Below are 15,794 nucleotides of genomic sequence, written 5' to 3'. Positions count from 1 at the left end.
GAGATGTTAAACGGCCGGAAAATACGATGTTTATTGGATGTATTCGGTGCTGCATTGGGAATTGTAAACGTAACGTATCGAGAAAAGCTATCGACGATGTTACATGGGGTTTGCAGTGTGATCTTGATCTTCCGACGACCGAAAACAACACAATTATATAGATTTTGTTTACGCAGAAAGTGTTCACTAACATTTTTCTTTCTTGTTCTTGAGATAGTCAATTAGATGACACCGTGGGATATCGGACATCGGTTGTAAACACTTAATCTGCTTAAAGTAAGCCGCGCCAGCTCAGTTTCGAATGAGAGTTGTTCAAATATTACCAGCTACTATAACCCAGAAACAAGCTTGGATGGGAGGAGTGTTTGTATAAACTTTCATTGTTATTGTTGTATGCCGAATTCGTTTCTGGAACACTAGCAGAACTAATTTGTGGAATACTTGAAACTTTCGTCGTAATATGAAAATTCTAGGAGTTTGTATTTGAAATAAATTAAGAAACTAGAATGAACAGGTAATAGCTGTCTCGTCTGTTTGAGAGAGGGAGCGTGGGTCTGCATATTTGCTCGATGGAATCAGAGATGGCGCAACGAATAGGAAGGAAAGTAATTTTCCAGTGGCCTTGAACAGCCAATTACTTTTGGTCAGCTCATCCGAAATTAAAAACGTACACGTTCGTTCAACCAGTTTGAAACGCCTAGAAAATTGAGTACGATGACTGATTTCTTTTACGATCAGTGAGCACGTTAAATGCACCGCATGTCGTTGACTGGAAACAAGTGCAATATTTTTCACGGTGCAATTAACCCAGACTTTCCATGCAAATCGGATTATTCGCGAACCGAAAGTATTCCTACGGATATACTCGGAACGAAAGAGTCCTTAATGCGAGAATACATATTCATGTTGTGATCATCGCTGAAGTGGATCGCAGAACTAATTACAACTTGATAGAGATGCGGTCGCGATAAGACTAGAACCTAGATGAAACTTTTGACGAATTCTGTATTCATGGTATTAATAATTCATGGGATGCTCCACGTCCATCGAGAAGGGTGCGAATAAACACCTTCGAGCAATGATAAAATTGAACTCTTGTAAAAAGGTGTGGAATTACCAATAAAACTTTAATTACTTTCATCTCGTCTAGACAAGAATTATAACGTTCATTTTCTTGATATTCGGTTACTTTACGTTAATTTCTAATCGAGCGATTAAAGTTAGGTTTCATTCTCATAATAAGGCCTCAAGGATAGTTATCTCATTGCCATTGCGCCATTCAAACGCAAAGCAAATTAATTATGTAGGTATCCTGTCGCACGGATATTTTTCTAACGTCTAAAATTTTTCAACAGTTTGTCATCACCGCAATCAATAATCTGTTTGCACGCAGCACTAAATCCAGTCGTGTGTGTTCACCAGATTGCGGACAGCTACTTATATTGATTGTATTTATGTATATACGCGCAAGTTACACAGAGTCGAAAGCGCGACGAACGTCCTCCCGGTGTATCGCTTTTCTTCTACGGACGCGTACACAGGTGTACGCTACACGTGTACCCGTGCACGAGAGTTCTATCAACTACGTGACGACGGTACAAACATAATCTTCATGAAAGGTAACGACAAACTTTGGCAAACGCGTAACCCGCTTTGAGGGAATCGGAATTCGTGTAATAGGGAAACTGTGCGCGAGTTACACGAGCAAACTTGCACAGATAAAATTCACTTTCAAAGCGACGCCGCCGCCGCCGCCGACACAATGTACATATTATAATTTGAACGATGTTCTCGAGTTCCTCCGCGATTTTTCTATTAATATGTATAGTTAAGAAGACAATTGGCATGTTGGAAATACTATAGAAACGAAGAAAAAGGAACCAAGTAATTCTCTACTTCGTTTGCGTCTTCAACGAGTACTCGACTTCTCGTCAAATCTGGAAGAATTCGTGGTCTGAACTAATGTAGTTTATTCAGGGAGATAGGTACGTCGCAGCTATTTACTAGAGACAGAAATGAAAAAGGAGCGTATTAAGAGCGAGGCTTTCTTCCTCGGAAACAAATGGCGGAGCTTTCGAGCTTTCGAGTATAAGAATCGACAAGAAACGAGTGGCGCTTACTTGTGGCCTGATTTATGCTTGCTCGTAAGAATTCCGACCCGTCGAATACATCCCCGTCATATCGATTTCGCGTAGCAGTTATCTTTTGCGCATAAGGTTAGTTAACCGAGGGATTGAAAATGACACTAAGAAATAATGTCTCGTTCTCTGTAAATGTTCTTCCAATCGGATGTGTAGAGAAATTAATCGGCAATTCATTTCTTATAGTCACGTGTCATATTTTATAAAGATTGTATACAAATTTTCGTACGTTGTTCCTATTCGTCGTTTATAACTCGAATAAAATTTTGCCCATCCGAGATTAGGAATTCCAGCTCTAAAGATGCTCCTCTCGAATGTTCTAAAATTCTTTGCCTCGCGTCTCGCATGTTTTATATCGAACAGTAAAATCGCTGGATATTCGCGTAAAAACCACCATCTTCCGATACGCGCCGCGGATACAAGGATCTACAATCTTCGTACACAGGAAGAGAACAAAACCAACCGCTCGAGTAAGAAGTATTACGTATTTTTGTAAAATGTGCAAACTCATCGTAAAAAGAGATTGAGAATAGGGGATTCTCCGGTGGAGAGAATCACGAATACGATGCTAGAATTCCCTTTGAAAAATCATGAAAGGATTAAGCAGGTTGCAGAGGTCAAGCTAGTTACATTTCAACTCCTGAACAGATGCAATTCTCTGAAACTCGGTTACATTTTGAATTCCATGCTTTATACCTTGTTTCATCTGGTCAGCTGATTCGATAAATCGCCATTCTTTATACGAAATACACCGAATCTTTTTCTCTAATCGAGCTCACGAAGGAGGACTTACACTTTGGTAGACATAGAACCTATAGCCATTTCCTTTCGCGACTATCGTTGCTTCCTTTCTTATCGCTGTCACAGCAGCGCGCGTACTTCCAGGAAACTCATTTTTCTCAATCTGCACTGAAAGTTGCTCGAAAGCCCGCAATCGATGCAGAATTGCACGCTGCTTCTTGCTGGGAACTTTGCTGACCTAACGGAAGCCAAGTTCGCGATAAACACTGTCGTAGCAATAAACTTTCAAGGAAATCCTTCGTCAGTCCTTGCTCGGTCGACGAAAATTCACGGGGCTTGTCGCGGTCTTTGTTGCTTGGATGTTTTCGAATGCATCGTTTTATCTTAGAAAGAAAATGTAGAATAATAAAAATCAGATCGAAAAGATTCTAATAATTGAATTCCACGATGACCTTGACGCATCTCGAGAATCTAGGTCTTACGTCCGTCCTTAAGAATCCCGATTAAATATTGCCGTAGAATAATAAGTCACACTTGACACGAATAAAGACCAAGATAAACTTAGAGTCTACTCAACATCTGACTTCCAACGTTCATTTTAAACGAAAACTTTTCCAACTTGCCACTTTAGTCCGCGAAGAGTCCACTTCATTTCTGTCAACTCGACCTCCTTTCTTTCATAGCCTGAATTAAAAGTCCTCGGGAAACGTCGGAACAGTCGCGATTGACTTCAATTAAATTCGAGTAAGTCGAACGAGAAGTCAGCGGACACGTTTTTCTTTCCCACCGTGACGAGTCGTCCCCCATTCTCCTCTGTTCGAGGCACTTGAAGTTGACCGTCAAAGTTTCCTCGAGGAAATACACCAGCCACGGTGGAGGTTCGCCACGGTGAGTCCCGAGGGCTGCGGTGTCAAAGTCACGAGCAAGCGAGAACAGTGAACGAATCGAAGATTCGGACTGACACGGAACCGACGAAACTGGAACCTAAATTCTATGTAATTGTGACCCGGCAGGAACAAAGCTTGCTCATTAATCAACGGTGACGCGAGGCTGACGCCACGTCCCACGGGCTGGCGCAATGCAGGCGCGCTTACCAGTCCATTTATTTACCATTAACGGCTCATTAGTGCGCCAGCATTCATCTATTCGTCTTGCTTGCAATGGTGCTCGAGCTTTCCGCGCGTTCGAGATTGGGCCTACTTCTTTTCCAATTTGCGAAATCGTGTTAACGGTGCGCATTTCTTCTGTGCTTTTCCGACATTGCTAGTGCCTCGATAGTGTACGTCCACGGTCCGAAATGTAATTTTTGTTTAGCGAACAGAATTCGTTACATTCGTATGATAAGTACGTCGCCTTTTGCGTGGAAAGGAGTTTGCTGGAGGGTGTTAGTCAGTGGCTGGTTGATCACGAGAAGTTGGGAGCTAGCAGGAAGTTTAATTACACGAAGACGTGGCGGTGCCGCAAGAAACTTTGAGACGCAATCACTTGTGGTTCTATCTGTCGGCATTGACCACTTTGACTTAGGTGTCTTTGATTCCACTCCACGTTTAATGAACAAGAGAATGCTTTCCCTTGACAAAAGGCATCGTGTTTCTCCCTCTTGTACATTACGTCCTTTAATTTAAATTTAAATTAGTTTAAATTGTACCCGTGACACATCAAGATCCGTCCAGTTTTAGTTTTATTTCAGCCAACATTTGCTACGTTTTAACCAAATATTGTCCACGATGTGTAAACCATAGGGAACTAGGGGTTGGACTGGTTCACGTTCCCGCGATAAGCGGAAATAAAATTATACAGGTGAGCCCCGCGACGTTAATCCTGTCACGGTAGCGACGTCGTAAAAGATTACGACTACGTGCTGAGAAACGGTCAGTTCTTTCTCACCGTGGCATGGATGTAGCTCGTACGCAAACGGCACACGGTGTCGACTATTTACTTTTGGTTAACTGTAAACAAGAAAAGCGAGCCTCGTGTTCCTATGAATCGCGTCAGGAATGAAAATATCAACAGCGAAGAACGAGTCGGGCGGGGATCGATCATAAAAATCCAAGAGTCGCTGCACCGTAAAATTGCGATACGATTCGCTCCCGATTTTTATCCCGATCGTAAAGGACCGTGCGCCAGTGATCCGTTGGATATATGCGGCACGAACAACGAAAGGTGAAGCAGTCTCGAAAGGATGGAACGGTTAATAGATAGCGAGAAGAACAGCCGTGGAAGGTATTTCGCAGTACGTTCGTAGGGCAGAGTCGAGTTATTACCTTCCTTTATTACCGTAACGTCCGTACGTGTATCGAATACGCACTTTATTCGACAGCTCGTACGCTCGCGCCGCGCCGTCTGGATTTTATTTGCTCGGCCGATGTTCTATCCTCCTCGGGGATGGGTCAGATTGGCGGTTAAACGAATCTGGAGGAACGACGATCCGCTTCGTTGTCGATAAAACGCTTGGAATTTAAAATGACAGATTCAACGAAGACGTACCGACAGTGTTTAAGATTAGCAACGCAACTGTTCCTGAGCCTTCAACGCCTTTCAGTGATCATCGAGACGTAGCGTAGATAAATTGGTCGCCAGGGTGTCGCTAATTTAAGAGATTTGAGTACTCGGTTCAAGGGTCATTAGGCAGAAGAAGGCGTGCGAACTCGGTATACACGTGCTCGTTCGACGAATCCCGATCACGTAGCAGCGTCCGATGCAGCGGAACGCACATCCATTCCGGGTTACTGAGGAGCCGCGGCTCGCCAGGATAATGTCCGGATTCGTATTCCCACGTGGTGCTAGGATCATGTAGATCCGCCTGCCATTATCGGGAAATCCGCCTATCGAAAACGTGATACCCGTCTTTTGCGGCGCGTAAATCAAACCACATACCGCCGCCACTGGGATATATCCCAGGATGATTTTGCGCAGAGTGATCTTGCCAGAGATGAATTTGCTCGAACCGATCTGAACCAATTGGTCGAGATCCCATCGAAACGAGGGAAAAAATGACGTATAGAACAGGCTGGTACGCTCGTAATGAGGGAGAAAGCCGCAACGGAAGAAAAAGAAAGGGAATTGAAGAGGAGGAGCATGTATGGCGGTCGATTTGCGTGTTCACAGGTGAATGTGTCCATGACCGAATTGGTTTTGTCGAATGACTGTTTCGAATGAGACAGCTTATTCGAAATGAAACTAAAGACTTAGACTGGAGTGTTCGAAGTAAAACCGTCGGAAATCGTTTCCATTCGGTTTGGAAAATTGAAGCTGAAGAACACAACGGTGCGTATCGCGTCAGACACGAAGGGAGGAACTGCGAATATTTTCCATCGAGTTCTTTCGATCACCTGGAGCGCGGACCGATACCGATGACCCAGATTGAATATAATTGAAATCTGCACAAGCTAGGCGGCGTCGATGTTACAAAGTCGGCGTGGCGCGTCCAGCGAACCATGGACGTCCTTTACACCGACGCACGCGACTGTTGCCAAATCCAATCAGCCCGATAATTGACGCAACGTCCACGGGCGCATAGTATCTGTCCTCTGTTTTCTGTTTAACTAAATCAAAAGGCCGCTCGAGCGAGTCTAAAACTCACAAACGAAACAAAAAACCAAACTGACAGAGGGGGTAGGGATTTGTAGAGAAAGAACACAACAACAACAACAACAACAACAACGAGAGCACACACGTTGCCGTTCGATTAATTTAACCGTAACTTCGATCGCGTCTGCCGAAACGCCGCTGGATTATCAGGAATTTAACGAACCATTGAAAAAGTTCGACGGCCACGCGTTATTTAATTATTTCCTCGTCGTCCAGTTGGATTCCACGCTGGCATTGTGGAACTACGGATTAGCGCACGTTCCAGATGAACAGACTGTCGACGCGTCGACCCCGTACGTATGACAGTTTTATTTATTCGACTGTGAATAATGGTAATTGTTCAACTCACGGTCTGGCAAAACCAATCGAATGCTACTAGGATAGCGAATCAAATTTCTTTTGCTCGTAATTTCGCGTGCATCTCGCATTAATTGAAATATTAGAGTCCACTCGTTTCTCGTCACCACCGAAAGGGTCACTTTCCACGCTGCAGAGAAACATCGGAGGGCGGAAGAATGGGAGTTTTTCCCCTACTGCGGCCGCGCCGCGCGCCGTGCGTAATCGCGTGGAATTCAGCATACCTGCCCTTCTCAACCCCAACCCGACGCTGCGAGACAGGGGTTCCATACAAGCGGCGAAATAAGGGCTATTTCAATTGTGGCGCGTTAAACTGCCGGCAATTACCGTTAAAATTACACGATACTTACCGTGGTACCGAAATTCTGCATTGCGGCGTGGTCTATTATTCCCAAGTAATGCCGTGTTGGTACGCGTTCATTGTGAGCCGAGCATAATGCCCCGTGACTCTTCAGAACCACCTGGGCGCGTTCTTCTAGACGTGCTCAGGTGTACGACGACTGGCTACAAGCTCAGATTTATCCAAACGGACGCCGCGCCGGTTGTCAGCCGCGCACAGCAATTTCCTCGACGTCGTGTTTTCTATGTGGAAAACTTCCATCTCGAGGGAAACGGGCCACGACCGCCTCCTGCGCGTGCACGATTAAGCGAGGAGGAGCACCAGCCTGAGGAGGAACGGAAGGACTTTCGCCTGAACGCTTTGGTTCTATTATGAGAGCAAGTTATAGCTATGCTCTTTCGGTAAGAAATTAAACGACGACGCACGACAGTTGGTTGGAGTATTAAGTCGCTCAATCGGCAAACGTGTTCGTGACATGCATTTAATCTTGATCCTAAGCTTACTTTGAGCTTACCTTTCTCCTGTAAAAGAGGATAAGTGTAGGAGAAACTTTTAGAGTACTGGGTTCGCACAATGAATAACAAAAATAAGAATCGAACACTATTTATTCCAACGATGTTCTCTCCACTCGTGCTACTCTGCAAACATTCTTAACAAATAACAAATTTGACATCGCTATTATCGATCCTTTGGAATGCTAACTTCCTTTACGCCTGGCTACCACTGTTACTTATTCCAAACCATCGTCCACTCGGTTGACATAGATCCATTTAGATGTTACGTATTCCCGAAGAATAATCAGACTTTCGGGACGTTGCGGATCAGAACAAACCTCGAAGGTAGACGTACGAGTGCAAATGATGTCAGGCAAGCTGGGAAAAGATGCCGTCCTAACTACTACAGATGCACGGAAGATCAAACTCTATTACTGCCTTCCGTGCACCTGTAGTAGTATGGACAGAATCGTCTGAGCCAAGTACACCTCGCGGGTATGGATGTTGTTGAAGAGTAATTCGACGCGGGGTCCGCAGGGCTCCTCGCAAATGTTTTTCTAGACACTCGGTGGCCAGAGCTCGATCCTTGAGGGGACATCCGGTGAATACACGAAACAATAGTACCAGGCTAGGTTACACTAAAGATGTTCTACGTGCCCGGATGTTATCCATCTACCATTCGTTTCGTCATTGCGATGTTTACAAAATCTCGACTCGTAACAAACAACAGTTCGCACGGTTGCGCTTTTCTAGACAAAAGAAGATGAAATAGACGAGAGTTTACAGTGGTATTTAACTTAGATTTATGTTTGACCAGGTACATAACTTCGCTGTCTTATTCTACGTAAATCGTCCGACTAAGCACGGCAGACGATTCTAGTTGGAATTTCTCAACCGCCACGCGGTTAAGAATTATTGCATTCACTATTCGTATAATTCCTTTGTGTTACATTTTATACTCTATTCTTTATATCTGAAAAGAAACGACAGGGATATAATAAGTAATATTCGTTCTATTAATTTAAAATAAGCGCGTTACGATAGAGGCAACGATTAAGGTTTATCCAATGACAATCTCTGGCTGCAAAAACAAGATGCAGACTGTGTATCCTTGAATAGTCGAGGAAAACTGACTTTTTGAATGAAAGGAGTGCTTTTATTGCAACACTTTGCGTAAACGGTGTCGTCCAATCAGAATTTTGTCAGACGCAGCCCACGGCCACTTTATCGTTCTTTTCACCTGAGGAGCCTAGATCTCATCGCTCGCTTACTTTCTAACCTTACGTTAGTATAATATAATATCTACGAACGAATACAATATTATCGCACTTTACATAACTCTATTTAAATTAATTTGCATTTCACGTGTCTCAGAAAGCCTTGGCGATATTCACCGCAAAGTCTCGGCATACATTTTCAATGGATTACGATGGATACGAAAGGCTAGATATTTATTCGTTTTTATTCACATTACTTTGCAATCAAACACGAATTGATAATTTGCTACAATAATTTTGGATGTAGAATTTACCCACAATTAAATTCTAGAATTTACCTACAATTAAATTCTAATAGTTGAATGTGAGGAAGAAGTTACGCGGTGTAACTAAATTTCTCCACTTCAATTTTAAAACTATGCCTGGACCATATAGAAACACTCCTTTTGTTTTCCGGATGCTAATTTAATGAAACAGTTTGCATTTAAAATTTCGCTGAAAAATATCATTTTACATTCGTAATTAAATTGGAGAAGGTACCTGATTTCAAATGAAATAACGAAAAAATTGCATCGCGTATGCTCTTACCGTGCGCTAAATAAACAAGCTACAGTATGGTTACAATTTATGAACCAACTCTGAAACGTTTTTAGTTTCTTCAGTCCGCTGCTCGATGATATTGATTTTTTCCTGTGGACGATCGCCGGTCAGAAGAATTCTCCTTGCTGAGTTTTCACAGTTTCGGTATGTCAACCGGCTCCTGATGAAGGAAACTCTGCTGTTTGCGAATTCTCGACGATAGAAATCTTTACGAACCTAGAAATCAAGATCTAGAAGCCAAGATAAATATAAATTCTTTCTCCTGGCTAGTATTTTATCATGGTAAAGAAGGAACACAAAACGAAATCAGCGCTGAAATCAAGGAATGGTAGATTTAAAACATAAACTTCATCGATCTAGACGATCGTGTTACCTCTGTAAGAGTAACCAAGTATTATTCGTTTTTCGTTTCGTTAGATTAAGCTTTGTTCGTTAGATAGAGTATCACCTGGGTTCTAACGCTCTTTTTCCCCTCGAAGGTTTGCTTGTAGATACAATCAGCGCCAAAGTGACCCGCAACGGTTTAAAATATCGCTAATATCGAGCCACGAATGCGTCCCAGTTCCCCATCGCCTAGTACCGCAATTTTCACCGAGCTGCCGTAATTAAACGGTCTAAAACTGGATAATTGATTAGGCGCGAGCAGGGAACGAGGATCGGCAATATTGGCGGGCGGTCGAGTATCGGTGCATAAATCGAACGAATACCCCCGTACATATATATAAACATACACTTTATTATGGTAATTTATAATTGCATCGTATTCACAATGAATATTCGCAATAACGTATTGTAATTAGATGTACAAACTGGTCTATGGAGTAATAACCTAGACTAATCAAGTTTTGCGGTTAATTATATACTGCCCACACGTTCGACGATTCCGCGTCTATTCCGCGTATCGATAACTCATTCGTTTCGATTTGATTCCCGTCGCCTCCTCGATGGAGGACCGTTTTCCATCGACTTTTCTTCTTCGCGCTTGTTTCGTCGTCGAGATCGTCAGGATTTTCAATCGACGCGAAACCTCGTCCCGCTCGGCTACGTCATCGAATCCCGACGACGATCGACCGTCGGCCTCGGTGGAACAGTCGATCCTGCCAATCAGAAATCTCTACCCGGGAAAAGGAAAACGCGACGAGTAGTTGCCATGAATCGTCTCAAACTTTGTACACCATCTGGAAACTGGTAGGAACTGAACTCGGTGTCGCGACGTGTCAACGAAGCTGAACACCCGTGGGATTTTTCGGAACTTGGTTTATCTTTTTCTTTTCACGTGTGAACGTAATTACGGGAAATAAACGCGAACGAAAAATGGTCGCAAAGTTTTGTATTCGTCGTAGATCATTTAAGGTTGGAAAAGTAGCTATAGTATTTTTATTCGTGTAAGTTGTACTGTACACAGTAAGCGATGAACAACTCGCCTCCTCGCCTTAGTCGCTGAGCAATTATTGTAACAATGTCGGGTACCGTGTTTCAGGTAGTAAAGCATAGCTATATGAATACTTCTTCGTTACTATCCGTTACGATAATAAAATAACGTTTACATCGTCGTCTCGAGGAATTAACTCGATCCTTAATTACATCGATTTCGTCGCAACACCGTCACGAACGGACGTTCCTGTCAACATCTTCGAGAATTCGGCCATTTTTGAGTCCGTGCGCGCGGGACTCGCAAGATTTGCAAACGATTAAACAACTACCTCGAACGATTTACATCCAAGTCGAATCTAGGTTTGTTTTCAAGGTATACAAGGTGTTGCGTGTCAAGTACCTGCTCGAGTATTAGTAGGATTAGTCGATACTTAAAGCCGATTCTAAATCCTCTCGTTACGAGCGTTGTCGGTCACGTAATACCCCGTATACAATGTAACACCGAAGCAACGTTGACTTTGGTGCAACAGCACATTTAAAAAAATACTTCATCTCGATCGAGTCGATCTTCAACGGCTGCTACACCCCAGTGATCCAGACGTCCTAGTTCTCGTGTAGAGTTTCCGCGTGCAAATACTATTGGCATCTAGCATAAAGAAATTGACTCGAAACTCTGGAAACATAGTGGCACTGATATCGACGCCGTTAAACTGGCGTACTCTCGACCCCAATAATCTTTGCACGAGGTGAGCTCGCATTAGAAGCTGTATCGCGGGGTAAATTTCTGCACGGGCCAATGACAAGTCTCCTCGGTATCGTTACCAACGTGCTTCGGATTTAAAAATTCCCAACATGGTGCGGGAAAGGGGGCGCAGAGGAGGAGATTGAGCGAACAGAACGTACACACGTACCGATGCAAATGTTGCCGATAAATTCGTGTCACGTCTCGTGTATTTGACATCTGGGGAATCTTATTTGAAGCCTCGATCGCGTCCACGTATGACTCCATTTTTTGAAGCTCTCGAATATGACTGATTCGCGTACGTGATCCGTTGACCAGACGCCCAGACCAGAGATGGGCAAAATTTTATTTGAATTATAGATGACAAATAGAAACACCATATTATGCAAACACATCGGTGCAACTTATTTGCTTATTCGATTAGACCTTTTGTTCGCTCGATGGGAAATTTAACCCTCTCGTACCTGGAATTTAGATGCTGCTTTTCGTCAAACCTCGTTACTTAACAATTCCTGTCGACACAGTTTTCGACAAATTGTAAACACACGGTGCAAAATATATCGGGGAACCACTGCGTAGTTTTGTAACTGTACATATGTATATGCGAATATTATACATTACAAAATTATACATTCTAGCGTAGCATATTCACAAGAGTGACCATCAGGTTCGATAGGGTTGATTTCGTTTCATCGTTTGGATTGTTGTCCATCTCTCACTCGTACGCAAATAAGAATTTTGCCCATTTTTGCAGACGCCCACGCTCGACAGTCCGTGACGAACGCGCGGCGTTATTACACACGAACGATAAATCGTAGTAGAGAATTTCAATAAGCATCGCCGAATGTTTCGATGTTTTAACGGTTTTTAGTGTACATGGTATATACATTGGTCTTCCATTAAGTTTTGGCAACGTTTCGGTGGGCGGCGTTCGTTTAAAGCGACGATTTACGAGGGGCTGGCGCACGTGCAACGAAAAAGGGATAGAGGAACGTTCGGTGTCACTTTCGACCTCGATTAAACAAGAAACTGTGCCTGATTTTATCGGACCCGATGCTCGCGAACCTCGAAAGATACACAAAAGGACGCTCCGCGATCGGAGTTCCTTTTAATTGGAATCTAGTTCGTCCCGATGACGCCTCGATTGCACCAGAAATACATGACTCCTCGGTTTATCGAGGGAAAACGACGGTGCGGCGCGGCAGTCCCAGCGATTTAATCGTTCCTTTCTTGCCGGCGCTGAGCTGCCTTTTGCTTGTTTTTAATTCGTTATTTCAATTTGTTGCTGGTAGAGAAACGTATTAATCCCTTGAAACTCGATTAATTTTTGCGTTACGAAAAATACTGTCGAGTTGGATAAAATATTCTAGGATAATTTCATGGGAATAATAGCCATTAATTTTGTTTCATGCTTTCAAGCAGAGTAAATGTTCGACAAACTGTTATCATTTTATCTAGTGCACTCGACTCTACCTGTGCATTGTTTTCTCGCCGTGGGCATAAATTGGTAGCAATTATCCGCTAGTTGTGAAACTTCGACTATAAAAGGCATTCAACGCTCATCGGCTAGAAGAGGAGTTATTTCGAGGAGCGGAAAGTTAGCAGATAAATTACCAAAACGCAACAGAACCGGAAAAATGCAAACGTTCCATTTAATCGTGTTGTTTGTTACGATACCGAATGGATCGTAAATCGCGCTTCAAACGACTCCGGAAACATTGCCGAACAAAGCTCATCGAAGAATTACGTTATTCGTACATATTCTGTTTCGTTATCAACGAACATTACCTTAGTCGATTCAATTACAAAAAGCCATACCCAAACGCCGGAGAATCGGCGGTTACGTTCATTACTCTAAGATTGGCACCGTGTAGTTACGTGCGTACAACTACTGCACGAAACTGTAAAGATTGCACCTGATGATGTCAATTTAAACATTCAAATCTCAATCAAGGAATGAAAAAAAATACATTAAACGTATAAAGGCAGTTTACGACTGATTATCTCTCCAAGTTTATTTCGTAATCGAGCAATCTTTTTGTTTGTTATTGACACGGATATCCGAGATCAAAAGGAAGCTAGAAACCTCGAACGGTAAATCTTGGATGAATAGAAGGAACCTCGAGATTTCGTTCTTTCTTCTGATCTTCGGCACCTATATTAATAACAGACAAAAGAGTTGTCTCGATACTAAATAAACTTGCATTTCGAATCTTCATACCGAAAGACTCGGATTTAATAACAAATCTTGATCGATAGTAAAATAATTATTTCGACAAATTCTGATCACCATCTAGGGGCAATCATTCTAGTTTCTCAGTATACGTGTCTTGCAATGAGAGACAAACGCGCTAAGATCCAAGGGAAACGATTGAAACCACGCGTGTCGACGAAAAAAATAACGCGTGTATGTGTATATTTACATATCATCGTCGCGGGCTTCCCCTCGCGGTCCTTCGCGAAAAACGCGTACTTCTGTCTCATAGGAACGAAAGATGAAAGAAAAACACAGTGATGCTCGACTATGTGCGAATACGCGAAAGAATCATCTTTGTCTCTTTTGTCCGGGTAGTACTGTACATGGAAAAAACACACCAGTGGGCACCGTCACAACGAGCAATGTTTCTCTGAAAACGTCGAAAGCACACTCGAAGTACACTGAATATTTATAGAAACATCTCGACATTATTGATAGTAAATACATTAGCAACGCCGATCGTTGTCTGTTGGAGTCCGCGTAAGGCTGATGTCTCACAACTGTAACGCAATTCGCGATCGAAAACACATTCTTGCTATTCCAATGAATGGCGCAAATGCCCATTAAAACGCGTGTATTGCCTGCACCATCTTTTATTATTTACCATTTAAATAAGTATTTGAAAAGTGAATAACATTTCAAACAAATGATACGAACACTCAGAGCTGATTTGTTCAAAAATAAATACAGCGGCAAACACATTCAACTATTTTTTAGGAGTGTTGACCCCTAAAAATCGTATACGAGTAACGTTCGTACTTTTTTCGGTTACGAATGGTAATGACATGTATCTATTTCTAACAGAGTACGATACCTTTCGAATTCAATTTTCGAACAACGTTTAAAGATTGCAACAAATTTGTCGGTCATTGGAGTTTCTTCGCGTAATACATATTAGGCGTATTACAGCAGTGAGACGTCTGTCTGGAGATTATTCACGAGACTCGTAAGACGTTTACATTTCTAAAAACCTAGTTCAATTTTCGTTTCAAATTTGCGTTTAGTTGTGTCCCACTCCCGTTTGAATTCTGCATGGGTTACACCGAATACCGATCAAAGTACAGCCTCGCTTGGTCCTCCTCGACGGGAACGCGACTGTTCGAGTGGACGTCCCGTGGATCCACCCAGCATCCCAGCACCCACTATCAAGCCTTAACCCTCCGATAGGGCCAGTCGACCGTGTTACACCTTTGACAATTTCGAATGTTAACAGCTTACCAATTCGCGGCGACCGAGCATTCCAAACCAGACGTCCATACGGAAGGCTGAAAGGAGGAGTCGAAATCCTGCTCTGTCGCATTCCTTCCCTCTTCTCTCTCGCTTTTCATCGTTCGAAAACACTAAACAGGTATACCTACATCACACGAGGAACCGGTGACGCGACCCAGACACCCGTTCTTTCTATAGCTTCCCTGGATTCGTGTTACGAGATCAGCCAAGGTCTGAGGCCTCCGGCACGCAAATCGATCTCCACGAGAGCTTCGAGACTTGGACGCTTGAAGCCTCGCTCTCTCGTCGCGTGTCTCGCGTGGTTCATGTTCTCGTTGAGAGATGAAGCGAGAACGGGCGAGTTACTCGAAGGTTCGCGGGAGCTAAAGGGTTTCCAGGAAGTTCTGGACGAGGAGAGCCGGCGCTGTCACGCGCGCTTTTCCCTTTCGCGGCTGTCTACAGGTACGTACGTTACAGCGCGGCGACCGCTCCAGCTGTTCCGACTTGTTGCTGTCCTGCTCGAGCTGCACCGACACGCTGGCGACACGCGGTGTCAAACAACCGCCCTCCTACAACAGACAATTCGACACGTTTGAGGGGGACGTCCTGACGTTCCCGTACACGTCGTAACAAGCATCGAGGAGTGAATCCGTGTCCCGTCGACACCCACCGTAGGATTCTACGGCTAATTCCAGGTTCCAGATAAGTTTGCTAGCCAAAATTCCATACTT

General features: G+C 43.5%; 1 protein-coding gene across 1 annotated transcript in view; it reads right to left on the bottom strand.

Annotated features, from left to right (window-relative positions):
* Positions 1 to 10,193: 10,193 nt before the first annotated feature.
* Positions 10,194 to 15,794, bottom strand: part of LOC128874667 (protein O-mannosyl-transferase TMTC1-like) — a 162,481-nt gene continuing 156,880 nt past the window's right edge. The window contains exon 15 of the mRNA XM_054119598.1: positions 10,194 to 15,632. Coding sequence (XP_053975573.1) covers positions 15,447 to 15,632 — 186 coding nt within the window. The 3' untranslated portion in view covers positions 10,194 to 15,446. The remainder of the gene's footprint in view (positions 15,633 to 15,794) is intronic.

This window comes from Hylaeus volcanicus, chromosome 4 (genome assembly GCF_026283585.1).
Source record: "Hylaeus volcanicus isolate JK05 chromosome 4, UHH_iyHylVolc1.0_haploid, whole genome shotgun sequence".
In the NCBI taxonomy this organism is placed as follows: Eukaryota; Metazoa; Arthropoda; class Insecta; order Hymenoptera; family Colletidae; genus Hylaeus; species Hylaeus volcanicus.
The sequence above is the reverse complement of the archived record's forward strand: the minus strand, read 5'-3'. Positions and strand labels throughout refer to the sequence as shown.